This window comes from Otolemur garnettii, unplaced genomic scaffold, assembly GCF_000181295.1.
Source record: "Otolemur garnettii isolate 467f Iridium unplaced genomic scaffold, OtoGar3 scaffold00002, whole genome shotgun sequence".
Taxonomy (NCBI): domain Eukaryota; kingdom Metazoa; phylum Chordata; class Mammalia; order Primates; family Galagidae; genus Otolemur; species Otolemur garnettii.
Window position 1 is genome coordinate 6,669,785 of NW_003852397.1, and position 11,443 is coordinate 6,681,227.

Consider the following 11,443-nt stretch of genomic DNA (forward strand, 5'->3'; position numbering starts at 1 on the left):
AAACTCTTGGGCTCAAGCGATTCTCCTGCCTCAGCCTCCCGAGGAGCTGGGACCACAGGCACCCGTCACAACACCTGGCTATTTTTTTTTTTTTTTGGTTGCAGTTGTCATTGTTGTTGAGCAGGCCTGGGTTAGGCTGGAACCTGCCAGCTTTGGTGTATGTGGCCGGCGACCCACTCACTGAGCTATGGGCACAGAGCCAGAAACCCACATCTCATTTATAAATGTCATTCAAGGCCAGGCACAGTGGCTCATGCCTTTAATCCCAGCACTCTGGGAGGCTGAGGTGGGTGGATTGCTACAGTTCACAGGTTGAGACCAGCTTGAGCAAGAGCATCTCTAAAACATAGCCAAGTGTTGTGGCTGGCACCTATAGGCCCAGCCACTTGGGAGGCTGAGGCAAGAGGATTTCCTGAGCCTACATCATTGCTATGAGCTATGATGCCACAACACACTACTAGGGGCAAGAAAGTGAGACTCTGTCTCTAATTAAATAAATAAAATAAAATGGCATTCAACCTGATCCATCTTCCTTCTTTAAATTTGTCACTTCATCTTCCCCCATCCTCTGTACCCCAGATGACAAAACTGAAGAGATTATTTACAGTATAAAGTTAGACATTGCCTTTTATTTAAACATTCTGTTATACCATGGATTTATTTCTCAGCTCCTTGTAAGAGCACATGTCAATTTACCTGTACACAGGAGGTCCTTATTGTTAAATCCTAATGACTAAGCTTAAATAAAAATGTATGCTAACTAGTGGAAAGAAATTCAATAAAAACTTTGACCCACAGCAACAAAAAATAGACAAATTAGACTTCATGAAAATTAAAACTATTGTGCATCACAGGACACTGTCAACAGTGTGAAAACGTAATCTACAGAATTGGAGGAAATATTTGCAAATCACATATCTGATAAAGCATCATACAGAGAACTCCTAAGACTCAACAGCAAGAAATAAAAATAATACAACTCAAAAATGGAAAAATAGAGAAAAGGCTGGAGTAGACATTTCCCTGAAGAAGAAATACAAATGTCTGTTAATCCTTAGGGGAATGCAAATCAAAACGTCAATAAGATATCACCTCAGAGTCAATAGGATAGCTACTATTTAAAAAAAAAAAAACACATAAAAGAATAAGCCTTGGTGGGAATGTGGAGAAACTGGGGCCCCTGGGTGCTGCTGGTAGGAATGTAAAATGGTATCGTCTCAATGGAAAGCAAAATGGTAACCTAAGGAAAATAAGAAATAGAATTACCATATCAGCCTCAATCCCCACTTCTGGGCATATCCCCAAAGCAACTGAAAACAGGATCTCAAAAAGATGTCTGCACCTCTCTGCTCATAGCAGCATTGGTCACAACAGCTAAACCATGGACGCAGCCTGTGTCTATCAGCAGATGCCTGGATGAGAAAAGTGTAGCATATACATACGATGGAATGTTACTCAGCCTTAAGATGAAAGGAAATTCTGACTTATGCCACAACATGTATGAATCTTGAGAATATCATGCTAATCGAAATGAGCTGGTCACAAAAAGACAAATACTATCTGAATCTGTTTAAATGAGGTCCCTAAAGTAGTCAAAATCATAGAGGTAGAAAATATTATAAGATGGTGGTTGTTAGGGGCTGAAGAGAGGAGGAACGAGTTGTTGCTTAAGGAACAGAGTTTCAGCTTTGCAAGATGAGTCCTTGGTGGTGGTAACTGCACAGAGTGAATGTACTTAATGTCACCGAACTGTACACTTAAAATGGCTAAGATGGTCAGTTTCATATTATGTATATTTTTACCACAATAAAAAATTTAAAGAAAAACTTCATTTTGAAAATACACCTATCTTTAATTTAACAAAATTTAGACCATACAAAATGTGATCATTCTTGGAATAAACAAAGAATGAATCAGATGACGGGTTTGGGGCGGCGGGGAGAAGGAGGTTAAAGGGATTACAATTTTTTCCTCCAAAAACTATTTTGCATCTGTCTTTTACAACAAAAATCAGTTCATTTTTACAAAATTGTCTTAGAGCACCATTGATTTCCTCCAAAGGCTTCTCTTGATCCTTTGATATTTGGTTCACATGCCTTTGAGGGTTTTTGTCAGTATCCTTGCAGATGTTAATTTCTTCAGAAGTAAACTGTTCTATCTCTGCCAGATCCCAACTGGTCAAGGGTTTTGGGGAGGACTCTGGCAGTCATCCCCCATTGCTCTTAAAGACTTTTTTTTTTAAATTCAGATTAATGTGAGGGTACAATTAGGTTATAATGTTTGCATTTGTTAGAGTCCCTGGTGGTGTGCCATGTACCCTTACAATGTGCCCATTAAGTGGGAGCATACCAATTCCTCCCTTCCCCTCTCTCCACTCCCTCCTTCCCCAACTTGAATTGAATTGAGTTTTTCTCTTATGTGGGTGTGTGTTAGATAGTCTATTGGCTTCATATTACTATTGAGTACACTGGGTACAAGATTTTCCATTCTTGTGATGCTTTACTAAAGAGAATGTGCTTCAACTCCATCCAGGTTCATACAAAAGATGTAAAGTCTCCATCTTTTAATGGCTGAATAGTATTCCATGGCATACATATGCCACAGTTTGTTGATCCATTCCTGGGTTGATGGGCGTTGACGTTGTTTCCACATCTTGGCAATTGTAAATTGGCTCTTTTTATAATCACACTTCTGTGTGGGATTTGCACTTTCACCTCCGTCAGAGACTCACAGAGAGGCTGGCCCTCAAGGACGTGCTGGCAATGAGGAGAATCACACTGGCAGGAAGCAGGGACGTGCCCCTGAGCAGGGACACGCCGGTGAGCGGGGATGTGCTGCTGCATTCCCATCAGTGTGTTATTTTGTGTTTGTTGCTGTGACAGCAGACAAACAAAGATTTTGCTAATCTTCAAATACGACAAATGGTCCAGTTAAATCAAGTGGTAACATCAGTCCCTGTCGGGATTTTCAGTGCTAATTGCCTCTCATGAGTGCACTCCCCCTCCACTGACGATGCTCATTCCTCACACCTTCTCTGACCCCACCCTCACAGAGCTCGCAGAGTGGCCACTTCCCCTGACCTGAGCTGCTTCGTGCATTTCCATCACTTTGGGGAGATTGAGCAAAATCTTGACCGTCCTACAAGGTCCTGCCTAATGGTCCCCACCTCAGCCACATCAATGCATCTCACCTACTCCTGTTTCCATTCTCTCTCATCTCAGGACCCTCTCACTTGCTGCTACCTTTACTAGAATCTTCTTCCCTCACCCACCCCTCAGAACTAAAAGCCTCTTACCCTACAGGCCCCAGTGGAGCACACCCTCCCCCCAACTGCTATGCCCTCGTTGTTGATGTTATACCCCATGTTTCCCCAAAAATAAGACACTGTCTTATATTTATTTTTTCTCAAGAAAACACATTAGGGCTTATTTTCAGGGGCTGTCTTCTCTCCGAGCCGAAATGCATGGCATGGCTATGCAGTGCATCACTAGGTCTTATTATTGGGGTAGGGCTTATATTTAACAAACGCATAGAAATGCATTTGTTAGGGCTTATTTTTTGGGTAGGTCTTATTTTCAGGGAAACACGGTAGTTGGTTCTAAGGATGGCTGGTGATTAACCGTCTTGCTGTCCCACTAGGCCGTAGGGTTATGGGAACAGCTGGGTCTGGTTTACTTAGCATTCCTTGCCGTAGGCAGACCAAGGAATGTGTTGAGTAAATGAATCTGACTGCATCTCCCATACTCAGAATTCCACCAAAACTCCATTTCCCATGAAAATCAAAGGAAATAATCACAGAAAATTAAGGGCACATTTCACAGACATATCCCATGGGTGTGGCCTCATTTTCTTAGTTCCAGAAACCACGTGCAGTATTTTGCAAGACTGAAACACACATTTTCAGAAATATCTTTGTCAGTCTTCCCAAAGAAGTCCTTCAGCCTTCCGTGGCACCTGTGTCTCTGTGGGACTGTCAGTCAGCCCCACCAGAAGGTCTCTCTCACCAAGTCTCACTCTGGAGTTATGAGCTATGTTCTTAGTGGAAACAGAACTACTAGTTGCTATCTTTTGTATTTAAAACTCTTTACATTCCTAAATAGGTGTATTTACTTTTTTTTTTTAAGGGCAACACTTTTGATTCTCCTAAATTTATTTTTATACATCCTCCTTACCCTGGGTCATCCATGTGCCTTCTTAGAAAACCTTTCTTTTTTCTTTTCTTTCTTTCTTTCTTTCTTTTTTTGGAGACAGAGTCTCACTATCTTGCCCTCAGTAGAGTGCTGTAGCATCACAGCTCACAGCAACCTCAAACTCTTAGGCTTAAGCGATTCTCTTGCCTCAGCCTCCCAGGAGCTGGGACGACAGGCACTTGCCACAACACCTGGCTATTTTTTTGTTATTTTTGTCATTGTTGTTTAGCAGGCCCTGGCCAGGTTCAAATCCACCAGCCCCCGTGCATGTGGCCAGTGCTCTAACCACTGAAGTCCAGGTGCCGAGCCTAGAAAACTTTTCTATCCCTTACTAAAGACTCCAAAGCTGCACACACCACCTTGTTCTCTGAGGGGAGCAGCGACCTCTTCTGAGATTGAAGTCCTTGGCTTCACTCCGATGCTCAGATCATGCATCCTGCTACTCTGTGGTGAGCAAGATCACAAGCTCAGCCCCCAAGATAAAAGCTTCCTTCCGTTATCCTTGATCAGTGATCTCTGATGAAAACTCCCATCCTTGCTGCAGTGGTTTGACATGAGCAGTTTGGGAACCTGTCTGGAAGCCTCGCTGGGTAGGAAAACATCTTCCTTGCTCGTCCACTTCCAGCACCAGTTACCACTGGGAAGCCCGCCTGCTCTGGGCCAGGTGCTGCCCCGCAGACTTTTACATTTAATCTCACTGAGGCCTGAAAACAACCTAGCAAAACAGAGATTATTTTCTACAGTAGACAGATAAGAAATCACAGACCAAAGAGGATAACATGTCTGCTCCAGGTCATACAGCTACCAAACCACTATACGGCCAAGCTGGTATTAAACTCAGGCCCTACCACGGCGCTCCTCTGCTTCTCACAGTGCAGAGGCCTGACGCCTTCCTGCTTTCCTTCTCACTGCGTATTATACAAAGAACTTTAACAACGCATCTTAACTGTCTGTTTGGTTCATGTGCACAGGTCCTGACTAGATGAATATAATTGCTCAGAAATAAAATGCCTTAGTAATTGTGAGCTGCAGGCCACGTGCCAGGCATACAGTCAAACAAATAGTGCCTGCCTAGTAAGCAATGATTTTTCATTTTAATGAGTCCCATTCTAAACAGAAGGCATTAATATCCCACTTCTGCAGTGAACAGGGATTAGTTCCTGATCTCTCCCACTGGATCCTAAATGAGCAAAACTAAGGGAGAGAACGTTTAACATGGAAATACTTGCAGCAGAATTGAAGAGGTAAAAAAACAACAGCAGCACCAACTCACCATGGCAAGAAAAAAGCGCACAACTATGAAGCTGTAATAATCAGGTGTAAATGCCACTGCTATTCCAAACAACAATATGGAGGTGCTTGTGGACCACAGGACCACTCGTCGTCCGAGCCTGAAAAATAAGAATCACACAGTGGAAGAAGCAAGGGGCAGTTGTAACACTTTAAACATCCACTCCAATTCGTGAACGAGAAGTGTTAACCTATATGTTTAATAGCTTATATATTTGATTGTTGTTATTCATTTATTTACATTGAGTAGATCGTCGAGTTGCATGATTCACTCAAGAGACCAGCCCTTCAGTGGCAGGGCCTCCACCCAAGCTGCTAGTATACAGGAACAGTCACTCCGAGTCAGCCCCACTGGGCCCCTACCCTGGAACTGAGGAGAAGAGGAAAGGGAATTTGCCCTTTCCTTCCCAGGGCTTTGGGTCTCTATTGGATCAGACCCTGATCAGGGGACCAGGACCAGACCCTGCCAAGCTGGCTCTGTCCAGAAAGGTGGTGACAGCTCTTGGCAAGCCCCTCTAAAAACCAAGCTCTTGCCATCTTCTGCTCCTGGAATAAGGTGCTTATCTACCCTACATTTTCATAACTGAGGGAGGCGTTTCTTTGTCTACAAAGCAAATAATATTTCTGACATGCTTTTAAAATTGCGGCTTAATTCAAATGCCATCGTATTCAACCTTTTAAGGTCTATGTTTTTAGTATATTCACAAGTTTGTGCAACCATCACGCTCTAATTCCAGGATGAATCTATTGATCGCCCTGGAAATAAACTGTGTTTGGAGCCATCACTCCCCATTCCCTGCTCCCCCAGCCCCCAGCTGCCACTAATCTACCTTCCGTCTCTACGGATTTGCCTGTTCTGGGACATTTTACACAAGTAGAATCAAACACTATGTGGCCTTTCGCCTTAGCATTATGGTTTCAAGGTCCATCCGTGTTGTAACCTGAGCTTGTACTTCATTCCGTTTTAGGTCTGGGTAGCGTGTATTATACAGACGTACCACATTTTGTTTATTTGCCCATCAGTTCACAGACATCTGGGTTATTTCTGCTGTTTGGCTATCATGAATAACGCTGCTCCAAACACTCGTGAACAAGATTTGTATGAACTTACGTTTTCAATTCTCTTGGATGGACACCTAGTAGTGGAATTCCCAGGTCACATCTTTTTGAAGAACTGCCAAACCCCATTTTTACATTCCCACCAGTAAGGTACGAGGGTTCCAGTTTCACCCCCTTCCCGTCCACACTTGTCACGGTCTGCCTTTCTGATTGTTGCCATCCTAGTGGGTGTCAAGTAGGATCTCACAGTGGTTTTGATTTACATTTCCCTAGTTTATTAACGACATTGAGCATCTACTCCAGGGCTTATTGGCCACTTGCATATATTCTTTAGAGAAATATCTATCCAAATCCTTTGCCCATTTTTGAATTAGTCGATTTGATTTTTTTAACGTTGAGTTGTAAGAGTTCTTTATATGTTCCGGATACTAACCCTCATCAGGTATATGATTTGCAAATATTTTCTCCCTGTGGTTTGTCTCTGACAAGTAGTTTTAAAGCAAAAGAATGCTATATAGAAATTCCAACCAGCAGGCTTGCTTGGTACAGCAGAGAATCAGCAAACAAATAAGAAACCATGGTCTTCTTCACAACCTCTGCCTCCTCTACTCCTACACACAGCGGTAGGGATTGCTGGGCCTCTGCAAGGATGTTCTCCAATCCCAACCTTCTCCCAGATGCCACCTAACACTATTTTTACCTTTCACTGTTTGACCCTCTCTCCCACCCCCAATGTCCTCACTGTGGCAGATGCCTGGCCATCTTCTGCAGAGATGCAGGGACCATCAAAGAGGAAGCCCCATGCCTTCCTGCTCTGCCCACTAACGCACACAACCTGCATCTGCACTCAGCCTTCTCTTCTCACACTTGTCTGGAGACACAAACTCCTTTCTCTCCAAATACCACGGTGCAGTCTCGGTTTGGATCACACTCTTCCTCCCTCCTCTGAAACTGTACCCATCACCGCTCTTTCCTCTCTCTCTCTCTCTCCTTCTCCTCTGACTTCTTTCTTTCAGTTTATTACTCCTCCAGCCAAAGACAAGAACCTTCTCTGGACCCCAGTGCTCCTTTAGCCACCCTGCGTGTCCTCCCCTGGCACACGCATAGGAAGGGACATCCACTTCCTCAACTCCTTCACCTTTCCTTGGCCAGCGATCACTAGGGGGAGCCAACTTTTCTGAGGTCACGTTGCAGTCACCCGGAACCTGCAAATTGCCTTTTCTGCCTGTCCTCTCTCATGCCACTGACCACTCCTACTCGTCAGGACCCTGCTGTCCCCTGGCCTACAGAACATCACTCTCTTCCGGTTCTGCTTATACCTCCCTGCTGGCCCACCCGCCTCACTGCTGGCATTTCTTAAATGCTGCATACCCTGCCCTGGGGACTACATCTCCTCCTCTGGCTGACTCCTAAGGAAGTCCTCACTCCTCTCTCACCTTCTGGCCCCAGTTGCTTTTCCCACCAATGTCCTTCAGAGCTGCCCTGTTTTATTGCCCGTGTAATGGGTATTAATTTTGAATACATTTCCCCCTCTTCCCTCCTTAATCCAGGGATAGTACAAGCTCGCTAGAAATATCCAAACGTGTTTCCCTCTCTTCTGAAGCTGCCCTCTCCCTAGTGTTTCCTGACCAGTTAGCAACATCACGGGAACCTCAGTGTTCCTCCCTGGCCCCCTCCCTCTGGCATACTGGTCACCAAATCATGTCAGTTTAGAAATGCTTTCCCACTCTGCCTTCAGCGCTTCCTTCCTGCTTTCATTCAAGCCTTCGCTGTTTCTTACACCATTCATCCCAACAGCCTCCCACTGGGCGTCTAACCTCACACCTCCCACTTCCTAGAAATAAAACAGTCCCAATGGTAGCTTTTTGCCTTTTGTCTGTTTCCTTTATCTATCCTGCACACCTGCCACGCTGACCTTCCCCCACGGTCCTGACAGTGCAGGGCGCTCTCATGACCCAAAGCTATTCCTTCCCCTTGGAAATCGCTCTCCAAGTGGCAACTTCGTTAAGGTCTTCAAATCCTGTCCAGTGTGAAGTCTTTTCTGATCATCCCCTGGGTGTCATGGCAGAAATTAAGAGACAATATAACGTAGCAATCAGCCACACTGGCCTGGGCTCAAAGCCCAGTTCCTCTCCTCACTTTCCCAGTGAACTTACCAGGCTTCCTTTTCCTCCCTGGTTAAAAAAAAAAAAAAAAATGATGGGGAGGGAGGAAGCCAGTAGTGCCCACCTCACAAACATCCTTAAATAATTAAATGAGATAATACACACGAGACATTTAGAATAAATGTAAGTTATTATTTTAAAGGTATTTATCATTTTTTGAGACAAAGTCTCTTTCTGTGCCAGGCTGAAGAGCAGTGGAACAGGATCACAGTTTACTGTAACCTTGACCTCCTGTGCATAAGGAATCCTCCCACCTCCACCCTCTGAGGAGCTAGTACTACAGCTGTGTGCTATCTTGCCTAATTTTTTTTATTTTTTGTAAAAGTGAGGTCCAGCTGTATTCCCAGGCTGGTTTTGAACTCTTGGCCTCAAGTGATCATCCCATCTTGGCCTCCCAAAGAACTGGGATTATGGGTGTAAGCCACTGCGCCTGCCTTGTTGAAGTTGGAGTCTATCTTCTCCATTGTTGGCTTATTAAGGATAGGCTCAGATCTGATTTATTTTTTTAAAAAAATAATAATAGGAGGTATATCCGAAAGTATCCAGCCATGTAATGTGAAAAATAGTATTAACAATGGCTAGATACTTTCCAGACAGCCCTTGTCTATCACATATACGTAAGAATGCATAAACTATATCTAGCTTGTACAATAATAAAGAATTAAACACATAGAAATCAGCACCCTTGGTTGGGTGCAGTAGCTCACGCCTGTAAATCCTAGCACTCTGAGAGACTGAGCAGAGGGATTTCTTGAGGATTCAAGACCAGCCTGAGAAAGAGTGAGACCCCCTTCGCTACCAAAAATAGAAAAATTAGCTGGGCACGGTGGCAGGTGCCTGTAGACCCAGCTACTCAGGAGGTAGAGGCAGGAGGAATCCAGGAGTTTGAGGTTGCTGTGAGCGAGACTGACACCACTGCACTCCAGCCTAGACAACTCAGTCCAAAAAAGGTGGGAAAGAAAGAAGGCAGGCAGGGAGGGAGGGAGGGAAGAAAACACAACCCAAAGCAAGAAAGAGATTTCCAGCCTCCCAACACCTTCCTATGCCTCCTTCTAGGAAGAACCGTTATCCTAACTTGGGTGATAACCAAACCGCTTTTTCTTCCTTTTTACCTTGTTCCTGCCCTTGCTTTCTGTTCCATTTTACCGTTTGTATAAGGAATCCTAAACGATATAGGTTATTGCTTACAAACAGTATAGGCTAGTTTTTCTATCACTGAATAATATCGTGTACTATTTTATGACTTATTACTTTCACCCAACAGTATGTTTAGAAGATTCAACTCTGTTGTTTCATGTAGCTGTGGTTCATTCATTTTCATGGCCACATACCCTACTGCAAGAATATCCTGCAATACACGTGCCCTCAACTCGTTAAGGAACACTGAGGTTATTCACAGTGCTGGGAGGACTATAGGCCCCATGCAGTAGGAACATTTTCATGCATGTACCCACGTGGACCAACGTGAGCGCATGTCCGGGGTATGTACCCTACAGCACGTGGGCTGTGCATATCTCCAGCTTCTCTATATAATACCAAATTGCTCTTCACTGTCTTCCCAATTCGCATTCTCAATTTGCATTGGCACCAGCAGGATGACAGATCCTTATCCTTACCAATGCTTAGTTTATGAGACCTTTTACTTTTGGCAACTGGGCAAAAATAAATAATGTGATTATATATCATTGACATTCTGCATTATCCATTTGTATTTTCTCTTCTGTGAAGTGACTTCAAGTCTTTTTTCCTCTTTTTTCTAATGGCTTGTCTTTTTCCTACTGATAAAAGAATACTTTGACTATTTTGGACACTAATCCTTTAATTATACTTGTCACAAATATTCTCTCTCTCTCTCACCTTTCCTCTTTTAATGGCACCTTTTGATGGAAATAAAACTAATGAATTTAACTAAATTTATCCATTTTTTCCTTCGTGGTTAGTGCTTTTGTGTTTTTTAGGAAATGTCTTCCTGGCCAGGCACAGTGGCTCATGCCTGTAATCCCAGCACTCTGGGAGGCCAAAGTGGGTAGATCACCTGAGCTCACGAGTTCAAGACCAGCCTGAGCTAAAGCAAAACCCCGCCTCTAAAAATAGCCAGGCATTGTGGTTGGCACCTGTAATCCCAGCTACTCAGAAGGTTGAGGCAAGAGAACTGTTTGAGCCCAGGAGTCTGAGGTTGCTGTGAGCTGTGATGCCACAGCACTCTACCCGGGACAACAAGGAGAGACTCTGTCTCAAAAAAAAAAAAAAAAAAGAGAAAGAAAGAAAGAAATGTCTTCCCTTCCCTTACATTAAATTCTGAAAATACTCTCCTATATTGTCTTCCTAAAGTTGTATAGTTTTGCCTTTCACACAAATAACTTTAGTTTTTGCACTCTAAGTGTGAGGAAGGGAATCCAGTTGTATTTTCTTCTAGATGGCTAGACATCTGTCCCAATACCATGTATTGATCCTCTTTCCCACTAATGTACAATGCCTTATTTGTTCCATACTTATGTTTTTGTTGTTGTTGTTGTTTGTCTGCTTTTTTGCAGTTTTTGACCAGGGCCAGGTTTGAACCCGCCACCTCCAGTATATGGGGCTGGTGCCCTACTCCTTGAGCCACAGGTGCTGCCCTGTTCCATACTTATGTTTATAAATGCACAAGACTAATTCTGGATCCTCTAAGGAATCAGAGTTCCAAATGCCAATCTATTTGTCTAATAATATATCCATTTGCCTTAACAATGTGACTTGTAG

At 43.7% G+C, this 11,443-nt stretch overlaps 1 protein-coding gene across 1 annotated transcript in view; it reads right to left on the minus strand.

Annotated features, from left to right (window-relative positions):
* Positions 1–11,443, minus strand: part of SLC22A16 (solute carrier family 22 member 16) — a 38,676-nt gene that overhangs the window by 14,066 nt on the left and 13,167 nt on the right. The window contains exon 4 of the mRNA XM_023512453.1: positions 5,464–5,581. Within this exon, the coding sequence (XP_023368221.1) occupies positions 5,464–5,581 (118 nt within the window). The remainder of the gene's footprint in view (positions 1–5,463; positions 5,582–11,443) is intronic.